The sequence below is a fragment of the Cryptotermes secundus genome, unplaced genomic scaffold, assembly GCF_002891405.2.
Source record: "Cryptotermes secundus unplaced genomic scaffold, Csec_1.0 scaffold63, whole genome shotgun sequence".
In the NCBI taxonomy this organism is placed as follows: Eukaryota; Metazoa; Arthropoda; class Insecta; order Blattodea; family Kalotermitidae; genus Cryptotermes; species Cryptotermes secundus.
Genome location: NW_019725836.1, coordinates 64760 through 90272, shown reverse-complemented (window position 1 = coordinate 90272; position 25513 = coordinate 64760). Strand labels below are relative to the sequence as shown.

At 42.3% G+C, this 25513-nt stretch overlaps 1 protein-coding gene across 4 annotated transcripts in view; it reads left to right on the top strand.

Moving 5' to 3' along the window:
* LOC111863504 (homeobox protein OTX2-like) overlaps nt 1-25513 on the top strand; it is a 96761-nt gene that overhangs the window by 19331 nt on the left and 51917 nt on the right. For 3 of the 4 annotated variants that reach the window (XR_004512913.1, XM_033751091.1, XM_033751092.1), the window contains exon 2: nt 16990-17025. Coding sequence is in view for 3 of the 4 variants with exons in the window: in XM_033751091.1 (XP_033606982.1) it covers nt 17000-17025 (26 nt within the window). In the remaining variant the exon portion in view is untranslated. Of the gene's footprint in view, nt 1-5602; nt 5633-16989; nt 17026-25513 lie in introns of those variants that run through there. The other variant, XM_033751093.1, reaches the window with a different exon arrangement.

Sequence of the window (25513 nt, the reverse complement as noted above, 5' to 3'; positions counted from 1 at the left end):
TGAAAATTCACGTGCGTTAAACTGAAATAAAAAAAAATTGTTTATGTGTTAAAGTTTTTGGTTAAAACCGGCATAAATACCGGACAGTTCATAAGAGGACCTATGCGCTTTTCTACGAACAGCTCAAGTGTAACACGTCAAATGTTTGTCGGAGAAAAAGATATTTACAGATAAAATGTGTTAAGGCGATAAGTCATGCACATTTTGTGTTCTGTGCACTCGGCTCCTACGTCTCATAGTTTTTGAGGTAATTAAACTGGAAATTTTGAATTAAATTGCCGAACTTGCATATTCGAAATTTGCAAAATCGTATTACCTGTATTTCTTTACGATAAAAATAATTAAACGAAACTCCATTCTGTCTCAATATATGGGTCTGCATTTATTTAAATATCATGCGTAGACTATACCGAAAATTCTGCAACTCTTAATGGGAGCTCCGAAATTTCGCCCATTCGTGGTACCATAGCAAAAGAATTGTCGAGTCCCTAAGGCACTGCATAAACTGAAATTATGTGTTTATTGCTCACCGCCTCTGTGGGCTAATGGTCAGCTTTCTTGGCTACAGATCCAGAGGTCCCGGTTCGATTCCCAGCTCTACCAGATTTTTTCTGAGAAGTAGTGCGTCTGGAACGGGGTCCACTCAGCCTCGTGATGATAATTGAGGAGGAAATTTCAAGGAAATAGCGGCTCCGGTCCAGAAAACCGAAATTAACGGCCGTGGGGGCTCGTTGCGCTGACCACACGACACCCTCTATTTTCTAAAGCTGGTACTAACTTCGTCGACAAGCGGCTGTCTCTCGGTCGATATAGTTTGCTTGCGTACTAAAACCAGGGAGTTTTTTTTTGTTTGCTTATTGCTCATTAGTTATTAGTCATCTTACATGAAACTTGATACTACTACATGTCACAGACACATGGGCTCATAGACTGGGGCATATCTAAAATTTTGAACTCAGGATGTACAGGATATTTTAAAGTTTCAAAAAGCAAGTTGCATGCAAGACCGTTAATAACTAACAAGGAGTAATGTGTAACAGGATGCTATAATACGATATTAAGTTATGTGACAGCTCACGAACGCATAAACATTCTTTCGATTCAGTGTATCGTGTCTACTATGTGAGTATGAGAATATTTATCATAAATGTGAATTGGCTGATGGAGATTTGGGAAGGTTTGTTTTGTATTCAAAGCGCGCATGTAGCAGACGTCTATATTGACCACTTCAGTAAAATAGGGTGGAGTTGTAATCTGCAAACAAGGGGGGGGGAAATCAGATGGGCTCTTGACGTGCTGTGGTAAGGCAGCAATGTAGAATAACTCAACGATTTCTTGAATTAGCACCTGCATGAATAGCGTAAGAACGTCGTCCGGACTTGTTCTGGGGCCCACCCAACTTCCTATTCATTGGGTATCGTGGGCTCTCTTCCCGGGGTTAAAGCGGCAAGGGCGTGAACCTGACCACTCAACTCCAACAAGTCAAGAAAATGTGGATGTACATATCCACTCCCCTATACGTCTTAATGGCGTAGTGATTAATTTGTTAAACATCTTAATGAATAGTGTGAATAGTGTAAGATATTGTGGCATGTAGACCTGTTTCTAGGCAACGACTGCGAAAGGAGCAGCTATACAACAGGCGTTACTGAGTAACGGCTTCGAAAACATGCATTTTCGTACATTAACATTTGGAAAGAGCTACTGAGAAAATGTGTTTCTGTGTGATACGTGCATACAAGGTATAAGCATTACAGTTAGTGGAGTCGACAGTTGGAGCAGTGAGTTAGTTGTGAGAGAGTCGCCAGCCGGTAAAAACGTGAACACGGAAGCAGAGGATATTGTTGGGATCCGTCACCAGGCAACGACTGGTGAGCAAACAGCAGACTGAGAGAGATAGTAGTGTGCCCTATAACGATTTATGAATTGAAGTAACGAATTGTACGAGTATAAGTGTACAATAAATCCGATTACCAATTCAAACGCCATCTATAGTCACTTGCATACACGTGACAATATGTCTGGGTAAATACTGTCCATGTATGCTCCCTGTTAGTTTCAAATTTATCCAACAACTGAAATGACGGAGGAAACCCACAAAAAACATCAGTCAGTATTGTCGGTTCCCCGACCAAGGTTCGAGCCGATAACCTATCGAATACAAGTCAATGAGTATAGCAACTTTTTGGTGATTCTGTGTCTCGTATGCTTATGATTACGTTTTCAAGGTGTTGAGTTCTTCTGTAGTAACCCTGTATTTGCATGTAGACATTTGCCTCTTCCTGTTGGCACTAACTTCGCCGACAAGCTGCGGTCGCTCGGTCGGTATAGTTCGCTTGCGGACTAGAACCACGGAGTTTACTTGTACTTTCCCTGAAATCATCCCTCTAAGACACGTGCAAGGGAACGTTGTCATTCACGGGCTGAAAATCGGGAGACTAGTAGAGCGAAAGCACTAGAATTGTTACGCCATGTATATATAAATTTTTTTTTTAACTGGTCTAACGGTAAGTCCTGGGAGTATCTGGTTCCGAATATGGCTCCTCCTCGCTGCCCGAAACTTGGTTCGAANCCCAGAAGACTGCTCTCTTCATAGTCACCACCGTGAAAGCCTCAAATCTTACATTTTGAAAATAGTTGGTTTTAAATGATCTAAAAGTTTGTGACATAGTACGTGAGTGCAAATATTATGTTTCTGGACAGTATCCATCCGCCCGATTTATCCAAAATGCCGTCCTGTTCATATCTCAAAACATAACGTTTCCGAGACTCGATTCTGTCTCCATCTTCAGGTGAAACCTACTCCTTTGGGCCCAGTCGACAGAGTTAGGGACGGTGTTTTAGACAGAAACAGGACGATGGATAATGTCTAAAAAAAATAACATTTGTAGTTGGTTATACATTTCAAAATACTGTTAAATTTGGATATAAAGGCAAATTTGTGTCCTTATGCTTAATTAATTTGGAACCATGTCATGATGACGCATTGCGGAGTGGAGGTATAGCTCCACTATTCTTGAGCTCGGCACTAGATGGAAATGAGTAGTCAGTTTCGCGCTTTGGCCGCTATACTCCCTGGGAAAAGCCACAGGTACCTGCAATGGGTGGGCCACAGAGCAGGTCTGGACACTGTGGAATAAACAAATATCTCTTGTCCCTGCCAGGAGTTGAATCCCGGCCGCACGGTCCTGTTTCCCGTGGCTATACCGACGGAAATATCTTAAAATTCCTTCATTTCTTATACGGTCCACCACTTCAGTCTCCTTCAGAGGCTGGTTTTGTTTGCTATTGAGCTTGTCTAGCACACGCAACCCATAAGCCCTGCACAGATGCTACCAGAGCTACAATACTGTAAAAATGTAAACTATTAGGACCAACGTTCTTTTAATATCGAATTTGTTACAGATTGCCTAATTCCTGGGAAAGAAATCCCTTGACATATAAATCAAATATACATATATATATCAAATATCTTTGAAGATATGTATCTGTTTGTCTCTTCGTTTGTGTGTTCTTTATACATTTCCACACTTTGCAAGTATTTCGACCAAACTTGGCATGATGGTGGGGGAATATTCGAAAACCCACCACATAATGTTTGCAGACGAACATTTACCTTATCGCATTGCAGCCCTCTGTGGTAGATAGACTTTAAAGAAAACACCTCTCCGACTCTATATGTCTGTCTCTATTTTAGTTTTTGAGACAAAAATAAACGCCAAATTTAAAAATCTGTAAGAAGGCAAGGTCTTATATTGTTATGGATTAGTATATTTACTTATATTTGTGTCACTGTATATTAACACCACGCCCTGGCAACGCCGGCAGTTGGATAGAAGTCACTCCAGAAAGATTAAAACTCTGAATTCTGCCCAAACGGTGTATCTGAGTGTTCCGTATGGTTCTCACAATAAACTGCTACTCTTTCCCCAAACAGCATTAACTGGTTGGGCTTTTTAACAGAGACGTAATGTGTTTCTTGTGCGGTATGGACTGAATTCTTATATATTATTTGGAAGTGTATCTGTGTGTTCCATATGGTTCTCACAATAAACAGCGACTGTTTCCCCAAACAGCATTAACCGGTTGGGCTTTGCAGCGGAGACGTATGTATTTCCTGTGAGGTACGGACTTAATTCTTATATGTTATTTGGAAGTGTATCTGTGTGTTCCGTATGGTTCTTACAATAAACAGCGACTGTTTCCCCAAACAGCATTAACCGGTTGGGCTTTGTAGCGGAGACTCAGTTTCAATTCTGTGAAGTAGGAAATGACTTTTTAAATATCTAGATGAGCTTCTGACTTCAAAGGGCTGACAGAGGTATGACTGAATTTTACAGCCATCCAGTCGAAAAGATTAAATGAAAGAGGATTCCATAGATTTATATATCAAACGAATGCATTTATTGAAAGCTCAGGCCATATTTCTTTATACATGTAACAAGTTTTGCAAGCGCGAGTTTTGTGATTGTCATTAGGTAATTTTAGGTAACCACAATAACGAATTGATGAGCGTTAATATGTAATATAGACTTATGTTATGCAGTAGGTCACGAACAAGCTATCGGTCTCTTATTTCATTATATCGTATCTGGTCTCTGGGTATTGATAACATTTTGATGTGCATATGTAAAGCTAACGGGGGGGCATGCGGCAGAGTGGTTGGTTGAGGCACTATGCTAAAAGTCGGAAGTTCGAGGGTTGGAGTCCCGATGAATTGGATTTTTCAATTTACCTAACCCTTGCGGCCGCAGTATGGCCCTTGGTTCAACGCAGTCTCTAACAGAAATAAGTATCAGAAGTTTTTCAGGTGGGTAGAAGTCGGCCGTCTCGTATGATTGACATCACCGCCATCTTTGAGCCGATTGTCTAGGGAAAATGTGAGAGCCTCGACGTCTCAAACACTAAATGAGACGACACAGATTTCTTATTTGTGCGTGTTATTTGTGAGAGATGGTAATAGGTAGGACTGCAAGGAATATGTAAGAAAGCAAGGGGAGTTTATATTGCTGAACCTTGTCTATCAACAATTTCTGAGAATAACTAGTGGTAAAATGTTTTTTGATAAGACACGGACGATTCCCTCTGAACTATTCTATTGTTTCTTTTGTATTCGAAGCTGCAGAATTGTGCCTACGAGCTTTTCCTAGCAACGATGGGGTAAACACACACAGACACACAGAAATTTGATCTCATAAGACTGTTTTTGTTCCCTTTTTCATCGGATTTTACATTTGCTGTGTCAAACACCTGTAAGCGCTGTGTTTGATATATTATTTCTAGACACAATGAACCTAATTAAGTGATATTAAGTTACATGGATCTTCAAATTCTTGCGATATCCTTCACGTGTTGGAACACTGAATTTGGTCTCTTCTGTAATGTTGCATCCTATTTGTCTAACTCAACTTTAGCCATACAGAAACTCGACTGTTCAGTGCTCATGGAAATGAGAATAACAGTTTGATCTGACTGCTTCCTGCAGTGTCATCTAATGGTCACCCCTTCCTCAAGTTGCCCCCCCTTTCGGAGGTACTTCTAAGGCTTCATCACGGCGTAATACGAGCCTCATTCTGTTGTACAGGACCAGAGAAATTCTTGACTCGCCTGAGGAAGATTTCCAACAGCTCAGGTTAGCATTCCTTCGTATTATGCTCATTAGAACTAGAATTATACTCTGAAACTCCTAGCTTGTCTAACACTTAAACATTCAGTCCGCACCTCACAGGAAACACACAGCGTCTCTGCTACAAAGATCAACCGGTTGACGCTTTTCAGGGAAACAGTCGCTGTTTATTGTGAGAATCATACGGAACACACAAATACACTTCCAAACAATATATAAGAATTCAGTACGTACCTCACAGGAAACACATTACGTCTCCATAACAAAGCCCAACCTGTTAGTGCTGTTTGAGGAAACAGTCGCTGTTTATTGTGAGAACCATACGGATCACACAGATACACTTCCACATAATATATACAAATCCAGCCCGTACCGCACAGGAAACATATTATGTCTCCCTCTACAAAGCCCAACCGGTTAAAGCTGTTTAGGGAAACAGTAGCTGTTTATTGTGAGGACCATATGGAACACACAAATACATACTGTTGCCAGAATGCAGGGTTTCTTAATTGCAAAGCGGAAGATTCTTATAGGTACTACTGTGCTTTCACATTTTAATAACCTGCTCAGACTTAGAATCGACTTTTATTGGCTAACTACAGCGAAACATGAAATTTGATGTTCATAAGTCTAAGGACATCCATATTTAAATCTTTTGAGATATGACTTCTCCTATTCTGGTACATAAAAAAATTGTTGATGAAAATGGAGGCATTATATTCCTCTGAAAACTTTATGTACACTGTTCTAGCCAGAAGATGTCATTATCTGGAAAAATACAATATGAAACTACGTATTACAAGCATATATATATATATATATATACATGCGGGCACCTGATAGCGTAGTTGGTTGAGGCACTATGCTATAAGTCGGAAGGTCGCGGTTTCCAATCCCGTTGAGGTCATTGTATTTTTCAATTGACCTAATACTACCAGCCGCGCTGTAGCCCTAGGATCGACTCCGTCTTTAACAGAAATGAGTACCAGGAATTTTCTTGGTGGGTAAAGGGCGCCAGGCGATTAAGACTGACAACCCCACCTCCATCTGTGAGCCAATTTTCTAAAAAATGTGGGAACCTCGACGTGTCACTACTTTAGGGGCCACCACGGCCTGTTACAGGGATGCCTTTACTTTTTTTTTGCATTAATATGAATGTTTTCACATAGAACGAAGGTGCAGAAATTTCGAGAGAACCATTCCCAGTTGTGGCCACACGTTCCACAGATCACCACGCCCATCCCCCTTGGTCCACTCTTGCATACTACATAAAGATTTCGCTTAATATAGAGGAAGTCTGTATAATGTTGTTATGCTGGACAGCTTCTCTTGTCTGAGGTATATGTTAATTACACATTTCGGCAGCTGGATCTGTTTCCGTCGTCAGGTACAAAGTAAGAAATAAACCTATTCTTTTGTGCCTGTTGGAGAGAACTAGTCTCTATCAACCTGCTTAATTGTATATACCTGACGACGGAAGCACATCCAGCTTCCGAAATATTATATAATTTAAATTCAAAGAACTATATCCTACATAATAAATGTATAATTAAAGAGAGACCATTATCACAAACTTTTGGAATATACCGTGAAAGCTATCAGAAAGGTAAAATTTATGTCGGCAAAAATCGAGACTGCGTTGCCAACTGAGGCATTACCGACTTGCAGTCCTATCAGTAACTAGCAACAACAGTTACCTGTACATAGGGGAAGGGTAACGATAAAGAAGTGCGAGGGATGCTGTTGACTTTTTGCGCCTGCGCCATCTTCCTGACGATGTGCCTAATGAGTTTCTTGACTTGTATCACTTTGGATACAGCGTAAAGTCAGGTTCTTTGGCCTCCAAACGAATGAATTGAGGACCCCAGGATAGCTCAGCCGGTATCGAGACTAACTACGGGCTGTACGACAGAAGGGTTGGAGTTCGATTCCTTGTATGTTCAAATTTTTTCTCTTTACCGCGTCGTCCACACCTTTTCTGAGGCCCATCCAGCCTCCTATTCAATGGGTGCAGGGGACTCTTACCTAGGGGATAAAGCGACCGGGGCGTTATGCTGGCCACTCGCATATAATTAGTGCTGAGGTCAAGAAAATTATTCCCCCATACGTCTTTATGGCGTAGTGTTTAATTGAGGGCAATTCTATATTTTTACATTCACGGTTGAATAGGAAGGAAAATGCATAATATTCGAACCGCCGCACGTCTGTGGCCTGCTCTACGGACAAGAGCGTCGTTGTGAATGCTAACCCAAAAACCATTCCCCTTGGAGAGAAGGCCGAAAATACTCACGATGTATGTTTGCTGGGTTCGAGCCCAAGTGAATTACCCCTCCCCCTTGCCCCCTCCATAAGCAAATCTCTATGGAGACGATGGGTACGCAACCGTCATATGTTTCACTGTAACCATGGTAACAGGACCTGTTTATACTAGATTATTGTGTGATGTATTTTCAATAGTATTTGTTTTAAGATAACTTGTTTGTGTGTTCGAGTAGTTACAGGCAGTGAACTGCAATTTATGCAGTCCCTTTTTACTGTGGCAGTACAACTGCCTCACAAATATCATTTTCCCAAGTTCATAGAAATGACTTGTGTGATTCCAAAAATCTGGAGATATCAAATTTAACCAACCGGATCAATTAAAATTATCTAAAATTGTGGCGCAGATTTTTCTGTACGGGCAATGCAGTCTGTTTCCAAACTGATAAACTCATTTACCCACTTTCTCTTCTCTACCGTTGTTGTAAACAATCTCTAATCTCTTCGATGTAACTCATTGTTCTTTGCTTTGCTAAATATGTGAAGCTGCCCCTGTAACAGGCCGTGAAGAACCATAGGCTTGTGAGACGTCGAGGCTCCCACATTTTCTAGACAATCGGCTAACAGATGGCGGTGAAATTGTCAGCCTTACTCGTCTACCGCCTTCTAGCCCCCAGGAAGATTCCTGGTACTCATTTCTGTTAGAGGCTGAGACGACCCCAGGGTCATAGTACCGCTGGAATGATTAGGCCAATTTAAAAAATCCACCTCATCGGGACTGGAACCCGCGACCTTCCGACTTGTAGCATAGTGCCTCAACTAAATGCCCTACCGCGTGTCCCACTGGTAAATATGTATACAACAATACAAATTTATATACTAGCATGTTATGTTATATCGCGTTTTGTAGTTGTAGGGCAGATTCGTAATAAATTTTAATGCGAAGTAATTTAGACCGCGAGATTAACCAATATACTATAATGGATATCGACAAATGAACATTTCAATTCATCGATACAAATCCTGATACTCCTCATATAGATATTAATCTTTTTTTTCTTAATATTCCATTATGTTAATTAGAACGTGAATCTCATTACAGACTTCATGTGACGTGTGGAGAGCCCTGCCGTTTTGCACGAGACAAAACAATAGATTTTCGAAGCTACGGATTAAGGACTAAGCCCCTTTATTGTTGTTGTGAGCTCACTGACGCTATCACGAAGATCAGCCCTTTGTAGATAAATGTAATATGGGTGAATGTTGATTCATTGCCCTGAGGTGGGCCTTTTGATGCCCCTGGCAGCACTCGAGGGCCCATTACGGCTGATTCTAGAAGCAGGATTCATGCAATCGGTAGCCTTACTTTTCACAGATCTCACGGCAATATCACACAGGCAGCTAATTAAGCGTATTGCTTTGTAAGGGGCCTGCCCAGAGCTCCACAGTGTTTCTGTGCAGGGGCTCCCTTTTCTCCTAGGGCTACGTGATTATCAAATTAGCTCCATGGAGTGGGATCCTTCTTCAGAAGCTAATAGTTGCTCAACTAGTCAAGATATACCCAACAAATTACGGCACCAGAAAATTCATTACTGTCACCATAAGAGCCCTCCGCTGGGACACAACCTCCCATAAAAATTTTTCAAAATCCATTTTAATATTGTAATTGCTTCTACACGAAGTGCTTCTAAGTGATCACTTCCCTCCATTTTTATCTACTAATATGTTGTACGTATTTTTTTCTTTCCCATGCATGCTACATGTCTCACACATCTGATCCTTGCTGGTCATTCTAGTAATATTTATTGAAGAAATGAAATTTTAAAGTTCCTCATTATACTGTTGTCTCCATCCATCTGTCGCCTCATTCCTGAGAACCCTGTTCTCAGACATCCTGAGTCTGTATATAAAAAAAGGTAAATCTGTAACGTGGAGGCCCATAGGGTTGCGAAACGTCGAGGTTCACACATTTCCTAGATAATCGGCTCACAGATGGCGGTGATGTTTTCAGCCTTACGCGTCGGTCGCTCTTTACCCTCAGGAAGATTTCTGGTACTCATTTCTATTAGAGCTTAGTCGACCCCAGGGCCAGAGTGTGGCTGGAAGGATTAGGTCAATTGAAAACTGTGGTGATCTCATCTGGAATCGAACCCAACCCTCTAAATAATTAGTATAACTAGTTCCTTTTCGTCCTTCTATAAGCAACCAATTACCTGGTCGCAAACGAAGCCCATGACATAAGAATGAGGTTGTGATAATGTGCTGCTTGCTCAGGGTAGTCGCACAATATGGGGGGGGGGATGACAGATGTTGGAACAATGGTGGAATGATTAATAAAAGGGGGGAAACGGAAGAGATTCGGAGAACAGCATGTACCGGTGCTATAACATCCACCGAGAATACCAGGTGAAGTCGCCGGGGGGTTGAACCTGTACTTTTGCGGCGAGACCCCTCGAGTTGTGGCTACGGCATACTCTGAGTAGCCAACTTTACGGAAGAAAAGTCCTTGTGTGTTCAATCACGTCCCAGTTGATGGAATTATGGTTTCTGTCGTATGCTTAAAATCTAGGAAGTTTATATTAATGACGTAAGGATTTGTGCCATTTGTGCCTCAAAGATACTTTAGAACAAGTATATATCATTTCGGCGGATCACAGCGGCCGTGCTGTCTGAGGTATGAACCGTCTTCGCCCGCTCAAACACTGGGGTCGTGGATTTGAATCCCACTCAAGACATGGATGTCTGTCTGCATTTACCCTGTGTTTGTGTTTGTTGTGTGTTTAGGTAGCGACCTTGCGACGGGCTGGTCCCCAGTGCAAGGAGCCCTACCGACTGCTGCCAAGGTCCAGAAGGGCTGTAGATAGATAATTTCACAATATGCCGCCAATGTAAACATGTCTGATCATGTGAAACTGTTTAGTTTGTTTCTATTTTGTGGTTAAGTTCGATTTCATGACATGAGACAGGCGAGAATGCGGATTCCGACACTCGCTGCCACTGCTTCTGTAGAAGTACGGATCGCGTAGAGCTCCGCTCTGGGTAACACAAGAGGAGCCCGCAAACACCCAGTCAACAGTTCTTGTCGAGATCCCCCACCGCACCCTCCACCTCTCTGGCCCCCCAGCTTTCAGTCTATTGTTCAGAATCAAGCAGACGCAATGAAGGACCCCGTAATCTGGTGTATTGTAGAGGCGGGCTTCAAGTGTATGCCCCCTCCAATTCGAGTTACGTCCGAGGTTGTACCTGTGTGCCTCGCGAATGCCCTTCTGGTGTTTGTTGTTATATATACACACACTCTAGATGTAATATCGCAAAGTACTCCTCTGTCTTCTACATTTCCCAAGCTTCCCCCACTCCCCGGTGAAGTTGTTGCTTAAGTACTGAAGCGAGCGCATCTTAGGGCCCCCCTCCCTTCTAGAGCTTCGAGTCCCCCCGCCGCCCGTTTTTACATTATATACACAGTCGACTTCTCAGCCGCGGTTGAATGGCTTCATGATATCCTGAAAATTTGAAAGATTCAATGGCTATGCTCTCTCTCGGCGCTCTTGACTCGCGTCTTCCAGCGATGACTGATTCTCTCGCCCTTTCTCAATGGATATGCTCTCTCTCGGCGCTCTTGACTCCCGTCGTCCAGCCATGACTGATTCTCTAGCCCTCTCTCAATGGATATGCTCTCTCTCGGGGCTCTTGACTCGCGTCTTCCAGCCATGACTGATTCTCTCGCCCTCTCTCAATGGATATGCTCTCTCTCGGCGCTCTTGGCTCGCGTCTTCCAGCCGTGACTGATTCTCTCGCTCAGACATCACGTGACTGGATGTTATATTCAGCTGATTTTGTTGCGCGAGGCTAAAGTATCGTTGTGAAATAATGCGATATTATGGCGGTGTTTGGAAACGAGAGGGCTTACACAGTAAACTCATGTTATCCTGTACTAGAAGATTACTAGCCAATTTTGTGTGCGTGTGTTTTTATTTTAATCAGATTTTATAGAAAACTCCCATAGAGTCCAAAGGGATTTGTGATGTTTAGTTGCGTTTTCTGGGGGTAGGGGGAAAGGAAAGTGAATATTATACGCCTGTGCATGGACATTCCTTCTTTTTTTTTTTTTGCGATTTTCCATCATAAAGTAGGCCCAAATGATAAACCTTACGAATTATATTCCCTTTTAACATCTTCCCCTTCGTATCATTGGGTTTAATATGTGTGTTGCGATTACAGGAAAAGCGGCAACAATATCAGAGCGGTAGTCAGAGAGGGAAAGTCATGAAATGGGGGACGGGGGGGGGGGGCAGAACGAACATCGCACCCTTAAGGCGCGTCAACATTAATCGTGCTCGTGTGACTCGCTATGCTCGCGAGTAATGTGGACGATATGATAAGTTACGAGACAAGCAAATTTTAAATTTTAAATTTGAAAACTATAGCCAATAAATTAAAATACGACTACAGCCTATACACACTACGTGTAAATATAAGGATCCTCACCCCCCGAAGCCTGGCGAGCAACTGAAGTAGTGTGGACGAAGATTTACGAGCATAAATAAAAGCCAGACGAGTCTCCCTACGAGCACAAGCCTGGCGAGCACGAACACGAGCACGAGTACGAGTAATGTGGACGCGCTTTAGAAGGTTCCCAGGCTTGGCCCGTTCGTCCTTCTGACAGGCGGAGTGTGAAAATGAGACGTTAGATGGTTAAAAGCATTTGTTCTAGTAAGGGCCGTGATAGTTTGATTTTATGAATTAATATCGACTGTATAATTTGGAAAAATAATATTTGTGGTTCTTACAGCTTAATTTTCATGAATTTTCAACGGAAGGGTTGCATGAGAGGCACTCAGTAGCAACTGGGAACTTGGGAACCGTCCCCGCGTTTGTTTGATATGAAATGTATGTAACATCTGGAAATTCTAAAGTTAAAGCTATCCCTGTAACAAGCCGTGGAGGACCATAGGATTGTGAAACGTCGAGGCTCCCATTTTCTAGAAAATGAACTCACAGAGAGGGGTGAGTTTGTCAGCTTCACCTACAGGCCGCCCTTTACCCTCAATACTCATTTCTGTTAGAGACTGAGTCGAACACAGGGCCATAAGATACACATAAATACATTGTGCGGGGAAAATGTTAACGCAGTTGGTACATATAGCTACCGATATGCTCTAAATATTGAGTCTTATGGAGAAAGAATAATGAATTGTGATAGAGGTAACAGTTGAGTCACATCTCGCACCTAAGCCGTGAACCCAGCTCGACCGTAGAACTTCCAGAGGTAAACTCCTGGAACACGCCGTGAGGCGCCTCATGGCTAGAGACTGCAAAAGTTGCAAGTTGCAAAATTCATCAGCGTTCCGAGCTGTCGTTACTGCAGATCATAGTTGAATGTGGACTAGCAATACGTCTTTCCTTCTCTCACGGTTAGGCTTTGAAGCGTGAAAATGTGGCAGAGGGGATGTAGTGAGAGATATCACATTTTAAAGAGGGGGGGGCATAAAACTTATTGCAAGAGGAACTGGAGCTTAATGAAAAAATTAATCAGGCGGTCACATGTAATTGCGTGGCTCAGTGGACAGCCATGTTACTGAACATGAATGTGGGCTGGCCAGTCTAGCCAGGCACCCCCCACCACCTCCAGTTTTCTTTTGCGAGGAAAACTCAAAATTTACATAGGACATATTTCAAATCAGAATTTAAAGTATTTTTCAATGTGGCCCCCATACAGAGACCCAAAACTTTGTGGGCAGTACGTAAAAATATTCTCAAGAGGCTTAAATATAAGTTTGTAATCAGCATTTTCTGGTCGAATATATTTTCCCTGTTGATAGAAATTCCCCGAGGCGTCCATCTTGGAATTAATTGTTCAGCAATTCTTTCGACATCATTTATTGTCGCAAGGAGCAACGCCATGATGATAATGATGATAACTATGAGAAACTATACACACATTGACTAAGGCAAATTCTTATTCTTGTAGAGCGGTAAGAAAAATACATTAATTTTCATTGAAATTATCATTTATCCCGAACTAAAAGCCGGAATATCTCAGTCGGTATAGCGGCGGGCTGGACGACCTGCGTTCGACCGAGGGCAGGGCAAGATTTTTCTCTTCTCCACAACGTCCAAACCGGTTTTGAGGCCCACCCAGCCTCATATCCTTTGTGTACAGCAGGGTATTTCCCCGGGGGTAAAGCGGCCGTGGAGTGAATCTGACCACTCAGTTCCCTCTAGTGCGAGCTCAAGAATGGTGGACCTATAACTCCACTGCCCTACACACCCCAATGACATGGTGCTTAATTAATTAAGTGCAGGGACAAATTTACCGTATGTCGAACTTACTTGCATAAATTTGCTTTGAAAATGCACTCTTTTCTGCGATATGGCGAAGTTCAGCTCAGTAGAAGTCCACGACGTTTCGGAGAAATATATCGCTTCCATTTTGAGAGTCGACAAATAATCGAGTAAGAAATTAGCAGGATGATAATCAGAGGGCTCTTCTACCTTTGAGATCGAGACAGTTGGCTTCTCCAAAACTTCACTTTGCAGTTCTACCAGACTACACGGCGTTACGTACAGGAAATCTGCACTCTTCGTAGCTTACACATGTCGCACTATTGTATTGCCTTCTATTTGGCTTATAATCATGAGTGAGAGGTAATTCTGTTGATCTTGGTGTCTGTATATTTGCCGATTGTTGTATACACTTTGTGTTGCAACAATAGCAGATCAGTTCGGATGGGATTGTCTCCTTGCAAACAGGGCGCTCTGAGTTCGGGCGAGTGGGACCACAACTTGGACACATGCGCTTAAAGGCAAGTTTTTGTGTACCATCTGGCGGCTCTATTGTAATTTGTTGTTTGCAGTGTGGCTCTGTGTCAGGAGAGGTGTCACGTGATGAGTACAGTTTGGCCAGAGTTACAGAATAACCCCCCAAAGCAACTGCAAATATTGCATACAACAGGGTCATGCATTGCGGGCTAGAAAGGCAACATTGCTTGTCCCTCTTTGTTGTCTAAATGTCTACATAACATTTTGTAGCTCATATGCAGTGAAAATTTACGAAAATCTTTAGTCTGCCTTCATCAGTTCCGTTTTTCCACGTGTAACAAATCGCAAAAAAAAAAAAAAAATCGGAATGGCATTTTATTTAATTTTATAGGCGACCAGCCTAATTAAAAGTAAGATGAAGAACAAGAATATATTGTGGAATTTTACAAAGTTTTATTGATAAATTTATATTTTGGATAATTCCTTCCGTTGCGTGTTTTATGACACTGTCAGTCGGTTGTGCATATAGCGGCACATATTGGGATGACAGAGGACTGGGAAAGGGCTGGGCACGTGATACTCAAGGCGTCTTGCTAGAATTTGCCCGAAAGGACTGAGGAAGATCGAGGAAAACCTTCAGTCAGGATAATATATGTCCCGGCCGAAATGCGAACCTAGCAGTCCATGAAAACGAGTCTAGATATTTACCGGGACGCCATTTTGTTCGGGACCTGGGTGCAATGAATAAGGTAAACTCGTGCAGAACTCAGACTTCATGTCTCTATTTGTAACCCTCCGGTTAATAAAATCGTCCCATCCAATGATTACCGTGAGATATTTCCCCGGGGATAAAGCGGCGGGGGCCTGAACCTAACCGCTCACCTCCATCTAGTATTAAGTTTAGTAGAGCTATATCCCCCTCCCCCACCCGTGAGTTTTCATGGCGCAGAATTTCATTAAGCCCAGCGACAAGATTACCGCACACAACCGGTGTGGTGCTCTAACCACGGTACCATTGGGAGCAGATACCTCATTTGTTTCTGGCATGTGACACCGCACTTTCTTGTAGAAATTGAGATATAGTATTTGTAGAGTGTACAGCCTTTCCTATGCAACTAACGCGAGATACGCGATCATACCAGAGTCGTTTCTACGCAACGGTTCGGTGAACACGTCCCGCAGCAACGGATACCCATGCAACAATAGAAGTACTGTTGCAAACGACAAAAATGGAACACAGTGCCTGGGGGTATAACTGAGTCACCCTGTTCCTGGTGGATAGAAATACGGGAACCTGGCCCACCAGGTTGGGAATCTCGAATCCGAGACAGTAGAATGTGGTCATGAGTCCCGTGGGACTCAGACCTCTGAATGACTTCGTTGGCGAGGACCAGCAGCAATTGTAAACGACAGACCCATCCTCTAGTCAGAGAGTATATTACATAAGGACTATAATCACAAGTGCTCAGCTGGAAGAAAATTACTGGTCGTGAGTCTCAAGGGGCTTGTCGCAAAGGGGAACTGATTGAGTGTAAAGTAACTCTGACGCTGAGCTTTGAAGAATAGTTCAGTTGGAAGAGAGTTGCCGGGCAGAGAGGACTTAAGACCGGAAGCAGAGTACTAGTCATTGTTAGAAGCCGTTACCAGGCAACTACTAGTGAAGTCACTGCAGTCTGCAAAAGACTTGGCGTGATGTTGTAAAGTATGGAAATAGCGATAGTGTTATAGTTATCTGTAGTTACGACCTGTAAGTGGTTAATAAATCGAGCCACCAATCTAAACTCCATCTATAGTCGCTCATACACGTGACAATATTATCTCCGTTTTTCGGGTTTGAGAGTAAGCCAGCAAGATACAACCGTAAATCTCTTTGGTTCGAATCTCGACCAAACCATCAGCAATTCTGACCGAGGCATTCCTTTGTTTTCCTCAGTCTCTCTAGACAAATACCGTGACAGTACCTCAGTTAAGTCACTAGCTCGTCCTTCCAGATGCGTTTCAGTTCAGCATTCATGTGCAGAGGGAAAGGAAGTAGCATGCATTCCTGCTTGAATCTTGTATGTATTTTGGTCTCTTTCATAGCTTAATGTACCATGAAGATGGGCGCAGTATTCTCCTTCGAAATGTCCGTAGACTTCTACCATGTTACACGGTATCACATCCCAGACAACAGTCTCTTTCAGGCATATGTCGGTTTCACGCAAGCCGGAAGGATGCAGTCATAAGCTGATGGTAGCAATTAACGCGAACAGATCCTTGCGGTATGGAAGCTGGTTGTTTAATTAATTGTCTGGCGAAACAGATGTGGTGTGTTTTCTAATAGGTGTCCTGTGTTTTTATTGCAGGTGTCCTCTGATGTGGCCTAACAGCCTTACAGCTGGGTAAGTGTTTACATCCTGTCAAGTCTTACTGCGTTCATATGGAATAGTTCACCTTCCTTATGAGAGGTCGTAACTGGACGTTTCGGAATGCCAAACCGCTGTTGTCTACACGCGCACTGTTACAATTCGGGAAATATGTTACACCTAAATAAACTGAAAACACATACTTCATCAGAATAATATGAGTAGTCTGCTGAAAGTCAACCGACGTTTCAGAGGAAAATATCTTGCTCAGATTATTCGATCCTAAAGATGAAGACGATAAGTTCGTCCGAAATACACGGTGTTATACCCCAGAAGATATTACTCTTCATAACCACCGGTGTCAGAACCTAAAGTCCGGCTCACTTCAACTATTCATCCTAAATTGACAGAATGTTCACATTAGTTACCATACAGTGTTTTTCCAGGGGCATGCAGTAATATAGTTGGCTGAGGCACTATGCTACAAGCTAGAGGATCGCGGGTTCGAATCCTGATGAGGTCACTGGATTTTTTAACTGACCTAATCCTTCCAGCAGCACTATGGCCCAGGGGTCAACTCAGCCTCTAACAGAAATGAGTACCAGGAATCTTGCTGGGGGGGTTAAGGGCGGCCGGAACGTAAGGCTGACAACCTCACCGCCATCTGTGAGCAGACACTCTAGAGAAAGTGTGGGAGCCTCGACGTCTCAGAAACCTATGGGCCTCCACGGCCTGCTTTAATAATCTTTTACCTTAATACAATGTGAACCTGTTGAGAACTGGGTCTGTGTTTCAATAACGTAGCGAAAAGAAAGTAGGACAGTTCCACAACAAACTTCGTAGCAACTGCCCCACCTGATCATGACGTCATATGAAGGCATGCAGAGGCTTTCAATAATAATAACAATAATATATTTTTGACGTTGAATCAGTGGTTATTAAAATTTAATAACCATTTTTTTCTGTAAAATTAGACTTCGATATAGTGATGGGCTACGGGCTGGACGGCCGTGGTTCGATTCCCGGCAAGGGCAAGAAATGTTTCTCTACTCCACAGCGTCGAGACCGGCTATGGGGTCCACCCAACCTCACATCCAATGGCCACAATGGGCTCTTTCCTTGGGGGGGGGTAAAGCGGCCGGGAAGTAAAGCTGACCACTCACCTCAAACTAGTACCGAGGTCAAGAAGATGTGGAGCTATACATCCACTCCCCCATATGCCTTCGTGGCGTAGTGGTCAATTAGTTAACCACAGGGACAGCTTTACCTTGCGTTAAAATATTAGAAGCAGAAACTCTTATAAAGAGATTTACGTCAGAGCAGAGCGTGTGTCAGTTTGTTTCCTTTTCCGTTCCCACTCCTTTCCATCTGTGCGGAAGCGATTTGGGATGAGAAGCCAAGCCGAGATTTTGTAATGCGGATCGAATTTTCGCAAAGCGAGGTCTCTCTGAATTGCTATTCCAAAATTGTGTCCATTTGCCAACAAAACGCCGACTTCTTGGGTGCTGTGTTTGACCTTGGCTTTCTGGAATACGCCGAATAAATTTTGAAAGTTCTCCAGCATTTCGACAAAAAAATTAGTTGCCTTCTTCATAGTTAATTTTTTGTTGCCTTGTTGGAAGCCCTTAAATAGATCTCGCTGTGAGATATGAGTTTGAGGTGTAACCTCCAATTCGTTAAAATCATTCAAAATTAATTAATCCTGAAGATGGCGATTGAAATATTTGCCGAAAAGTTAGAAAACACTGAACTTTATATGAGATGTATTCCTGAGTAATACCTGTACGTTCAGTATTAGCTAGCGGTAGCTTACCTCTTCCAGTGGAAACTGCTCCAGTCAGCCTGCTAGCAACCGCGTAATGATGAAAGGAGCAAGTTGACTGACTAACTAACTCCATGCGACTGAGTCCTTGTTAAGAAGCTTCCAGTTGTACGGCCACTCAAGAAATTCCCAATATTTTATAGAACGGAGAACTTCATTGCCGTGTTCATAAGAGCACAAACTTGTCCTTGTCCTAAGCCAGATAAAACCAATCCATACCACTTTATGCTATGCCTCTAAGATCCATTTTAATATTATCCCCCACCCACATCTAGGTCTTATTAGTGATCTCTTTCCTTCTGGCTCTGTCACCAGAACCCTGTATGTATTCTCATTCTACATTCCCTTCCCATCTTTCCTTCTTTCTTGACTTTATCATTCCAGTTATATTCGGTGAAGAGTTGAAGCTCCTCATTGTGTAGGGAAAGAGGGGACTCAAGCCACGGAGTTTTTCTTTTTTGTGAGTCCCCTCAGTCAGATGTGTCAGGTGCAGTGGCATACTAACTGCTGTGCTAGCCAGGCACTTCCCTGGAGAGACTGAGGAAAACTACTAAGAGCTTGAGTCGTACTATCCACGGTTCCAGCCAAAATTCAAACGGAATTCCACACGGATGTAAGTTTCATGAGCCGTATTCAGCAATTGTCCCGTTCGAATCTCGCCCGGTCACTTCCGTCTCCTTCCAAATCCTCTACAATTCATCCTGACATCACGATATGTAGAGTGCAGCTACTGACATCGTCGTTAAATAATCCACGGTCATTGATATGGATTTCGAGGTTGATGAGTTTGTGACTATGAAGGAGTATTCTTCTCGGGTCTGAGTCGTATGGACCGGTATAAATTTTTACTGACGTTTCGGAGGGACGTACCGCGCTCATGGCGCGAATCGCTGATTTTTTCTTTGCTGATGCTTGGTCTTATATTCAACCTTTGAAGACTGCAATAACATGTGTCTCCGAAATGTCGATAAACTTGTAACAGATTATACGGCGTCACACAAAAGCACCCTGTTTCACGTTTCTGTACGAGAAGTGGAGTTATTGCGTTGAAGTAGAGTTGCTGAGACTTTGGACTCTGCCCTTCGTAAGAACATTAGAGAACACAAAGTTTCGGAAGGTGGATCTGTTTCCATGTTCAGGTGAGATGGGAGACATTCTGCTGGGTCCTGTAGAAAGAGCTAACCTCAATATCGGAACATCTGAGTGTTCCTTTGTATGTTAATGAATGGAGCACTTGTGGCTGATAGTGGATCCCATGATTTAAGTTCTGGCGTTGGTCACGTGCACAGGTGTGTCATCAGCTTCCATGCAGACCTCTTNGCCCCCCCCCCGCGCCACGAACAGAAGCGGCCCTCCCATCAGGAAATGAAAGTACAGACATTGCAAACCACGCAAGACGAGCAAAAACGACATAAAAGAATTCTAGAAATTTCTTGTATCTGAATTCAATTAGCTCTATGGGAAGCAAATGCTTCCCTCAATTACTCAAGATATTCCCAGCATTTCCTGTAACTCACAAGGCCAGCTCTGTGTTCACAAGATCACGCCACTAGCCCGTACCCACAGCCAGATAAATTCACTCCAAGCAGCCCTATACTATTCCGTTACTATCCATTTTAATATTATCATTTTATCTCCAATGGTGGGATAGGCTAAGACCACGATTACCAAGAAATAGATGTTACGTTCCCCCACAGGGGCACGAGTTATTTTATCTCTGCTGTTCTCAGACAAGCTCTGGGGCCCACCAAGCTTCCTACAGTTGAAGAAAGCAGTCTTCTGGGATTTGGCACCGTGTATATGTGGTGTTAACCGANTATACTTTTTCTTCTACCCTGAAGATGGGGGCGATACGTTCCTCCGAAACGTCGGTTAACACCACATATACACGGTGCCAAATCCCAGAAGACTGCTTTCTTCATAGTCACCGCCGTGAAAGCCTCAAATCTTACATTCCTACACAGTTGTTACCCGGAACTCTTTCTCTGGGATAAAGCAGCCGGTGCCTGAATATGACCACATCAAGCGTGGAAATTCGTAACTGAATTCCCCAATCCACTTTTATTTCGTTAAACACAAGTATAGATTTGGCTTTACTATCTTTCCATCTACGCCTGGGTCTTCTTAGTGGTCTCTTTACTTCAGTCTCTCGTACAAAAACTACGCACTTCTCCTTTCTCCCATGCGTGCTAAATCCTCCCTCATTTGATTATTCTAACAATATTTGGCTAAGGGGATAATTTATGAACTTCCTCATTATGCAATTCTCTCCACCCCCTGTCACTTCCTCCCTCTTGCTTGAGAACCCTGCTCTCAAAAACCCTTAACGTATGTTATTCCCTTAATGAGAAACCTAGTTTCACACTCGTGTAAAACTCTTTCTTAAATCTTTACGATTTTGTGAGGTAAAATTGTAAACTTAAAGTTCTCATTGCAACAGGCCGTGGAGGCCCATAGATTAGTGAGACGTTGAGGTACCCACATTTTCTAGACAAACGGCTCACAGATAATGGCAAGGTTGTCAGCTTTACTCGCCGGCCGTCATTTGCCCTCAGGAAGATTCCCGGTACTAATTTCTGTTAGAGGCTGTGTCGGTCCCGGGACTACAGAGGGTCTGGAAGGATTAGGTGAATTGAAAAATCCAATGAACACATCGGGACTTGAACCCGCGACCTTCCGGCTTGATGCATAATGACTCAAACAAATACGCTACCGCGTGCCCCATTAACTGGCGTTTCATTTTTCATACCTAGCTCAAGCTGATATAATACTAAGAGGCCGCTGGTGTGATATCATTGTTATGAATGTTCACGCCCCAACAGAAGATAAAATTGATGACATGAAAGATAGATTCTATGAAGAACGAGAACATGTATTTGATAAATTCCACGAAGTACCCTACCAAAATTTTGTTAGGAGATTTCAATGCCCAAGTAGGCAGGGAACACATTTTCAAATCAACAACTGAGAATAAGAATTTGCATGAAATTAGTAATGATAATGGAGTTAGGGTAGTAAACTTTGCCACATCGAAAATTCTTATTGTCAAAAGTACCATGTTCCCACATCGTAACATCCATAAATTTACTTGGACATTCCTGATGGGAAGATACACAATCAAATAGACAATATTTTGAAAGATAGGAGACGGCACTCAAGTATACTTGATGTCCGATCATTCAGGGCAACAGATTGTGATACTGACCACTACTTGGTGGTGGCAAAGGTTAGGGAAAGACTGACAGTGAGCAAAAAACAACACACAGAATTCATATGGAGAGGTTCAATCTCAAGAAATTAAATGAGGTAGAGGGTAAAGAGCAGTATTGTGTTGAAATCTCAAATAGGATCACGGCTTTGGAAAATTTGGAAACTGAGGTGGATGTTAATAAAGCTTGGGAAACTATTAGAGAGAATATAAAAATTTCTGCCAAAGAGAGTCTTGGTTGTTATGAACTGAAGAAGCATAAGCCATGGCTCAAAATTATTATATCAAAGAAAGCAGGCCAAATTGCAATGGTTACAGGATCCAAGCGAGTTAAATGGGGATAATCTGAGCAATATAAGACGTGAAACCAGCAGGCACTTCAGGAACAAAGAGTGGGAATATCTGAAACACAAAATTGATGAGCTTGCAATGAACAGTAAGAACAAGAACATTAGAGACCTGTATAGAGGAATAAATGACTTTAAGAGGGGTTACCAGCCTAGCAGTAACTTAGTGAAGGATGAGAATGGTGATCTGCTTGCAGATTCCCACAACATTTTGATAGGTGGAGGAACTACTTCTCCCAATTATTGATTGTACATAGGGCAGTGATGTTAGGCAGACAGAAATCTATATAGCTGAGCCGTTAGTACCTCATCCTAGCCCTTTTGGAATTTGAAATTGCTATTGCAAAATTGAAAATGTATAAATCGCCAAGTAGTGATCAAATTCCGGCAGAACTTATTCAAGCAGGAGGAGAAATATTACATTCTAAGATCCACAATCAAATTACTTCTATTTGGCATAAGGAGAAATTTCCTGATCAGTGGAATGAGTCTATTATTTTACCAGTTCACAAGATGGGTGATAAAACTGACTGTAGCAATTATCATGGGATATCACTGCTATCAACTTAATGCGAAATTTTATCCAATATTCTTCTTTCAAGGTTAAGTCCATATATAGATGAAATTATTGGGGATCATCAGTGTGGTTTTCGACGTAACAGATCTACTACAGATCAGATCTTTTGCATTTATCAGATATTAGAGAAAAAAATGGGAGTACAATGAGGCAGTACATCAGTTATTTGTAGACTTCAAGAAACCCTATGATTCAGTTAAGAGAGAAGTATTGTACAATATTCTGATAGAGTTTAGGATACCCATGGAACTAGTTAGGTTGAATAAAATGTGTTTAAACGAAACTTATAGTAAAGTCTGTATAGGTAAATATTTGGCGGATAAATTTTCTATCCAGAGTGGTCTAAAACAAGGAGATGCTTTATCGCCACTCCTTTTCAACTTTGCGTTAGAATATGCCATTAGGAAGGTATAGGGAAACCAGGTGGGACTGAAATTAAACAGGACACATCAGCTGTTGGTCTATGTCGATGATGTGAATCTACTGGGTGATAATGTAGATACCATAAAGAAAAACACACAAGCTATAATTGAGGCAAGTAAAGAGGTTGGTCTAGAAGTAAACACAGAGAAAACTAAGTATATGTTACACTCTCGNAGGATAGGGACCAGTGGAGGGCTCTTGTGAACACGGTAATGAACCTTCGGGTTCCATAAAATGCTGGGAAATTCTTGAGTAGCTGCAGAATTGGCTTCTCCTCCAGAAGAGCTCAGCTCCATAAGTAAGTAAGTAAGTGAGTAAGTAAGTAATTAAGCTCAAGTTGATAGGTCAAGTGGTTTCATGTGACATTTTTGGCACCATAACAGTTTCTTCTCCTAATTTTCTCGGTTTTTCCCTGATAATGACCATTCCTCTACTGCTTCGTACTGCTTTATCACTGCCCCCGTCCCGTGTGCATTAGCACTCCCACACACTCGGTCTTCACATCGAGGTCTGCACCGTCCTAGTTGCAGAGTGAGTGGTCGATCCGAACTTCTAGTCAACGTTCGTTACTTTGAGAACAAATTAAATGATGCTATAAGATCTCCTTCCTGCCTCTATGTCTGTGTATACTTTCCATATGACATCTCCTTGTTGTCTCTATATCTGTGTACCTATTCCATAAGAGATCTCCTTGCTGTCTCTATTTCTGTGTATACTTTCCATAAGAGATCTCCTTGCTGTCTCTATGTCTTTGTTTACTTTCCATAAGAGATCTCCTTGCTGTCTCTATGTCTGTGTATACTTTCCATAAGAGATCTCCTTGCTGTCTCTATGTCTGTGTTTACTTTCCATGTGAGATCTCCTTGCTGCCTCTATGTCTGTGTATACTTTCCATATGAGATCTCATTGTTGTCTCTATATCTGTGTATCTATTCCATAAGAGATCTCCTTGCTGTCTTTGTATCTGTGTATACTTTCCATATGAAATCTCCTTGCTGTCTCTATGTCTGTGTACGTATTCCATAAGAGATCTCCTTCCTGTCTCTATGTCTGTGTATACTTTCCATATGAGATCTCCTTTCTGTCTCTATATCTGTGTATTTATTCTCTATTAGGTCTCCTTGCTGTCTCCATGTCTGTGTATACTTTCCGTATGATATCTCCTTGCTGTCTCTATGTCTGTATACGTATTCCATATGAGATCTCCTTGCTGTCTCTATGTCTGTGTACCTATTCCATAAGAGCTCTCCNCCGTCCTAGTTGCAGAGTGAGTGGTCGATCCGAACTTCTAGTCAACGTTCGTTACTTTGAGAACAAATTAAATGATGCTATAAGATCTCCTTCCTGCCTCTATGTCTGTGTATACTTTCCGTATGAGATCTCCTTGCTGTCTCTATGTCTGTGTACCAATTCTATAAGAGATCTACTTGCTGTCTCTATGCCCGTGTATACTTTCCATATGAGATCTCTTTGCTGTCTCAATATCTGTGTACACTTTCCATATGAGATCTCCTTGCTGTCTCTATTTCTGGGTACATTTTCCTTATGAGATAACCTCCCTGTCTATATGTTTATGTACATTTTCCTTGTGAGATTACCTTACTGTCTCTATGTTTATGTATACTTTCCTTATGAGATCACCTTGCTGTCTATATGTTTATGTACNCAGCCGCGGCGCGCACTTGATTGTACGCACTGTATGTCTGCGTAAGCTTTCCTTACCAGATCATCTTGCTCTGTGTGTGTCTGTGTTCAATTTTCTGATGAGGTCATCTTGCTGTTTTCCCCAATTTTCGTGTTCTGTGCACCCCGATTTGTATGGAAGGAAATTAGACGATTAATTATGCTCAGTTTTTTGTAAACTTGAAATATCTGAATTCATTTTATACAGGAACTTTTATTGCTGTAAATATAACGTGAACGGTCAAGCCCAGAACCTGCTATAGACACATGACAATGTTATGTTCCTCAAGTCCTTTGGCGGTTACATTCGTTGTTAATCTGATGGACAAATGGGAATTTGATGATTTAGTGCAGAAATGATCACCAAATTTCTTCCAGCCTTTGCACACATTCAAAGCACTTTCATTGATACTTATATCGCCATTGTAATGTGACGGTTTTCTGTTGGACGAGTAATTACAATT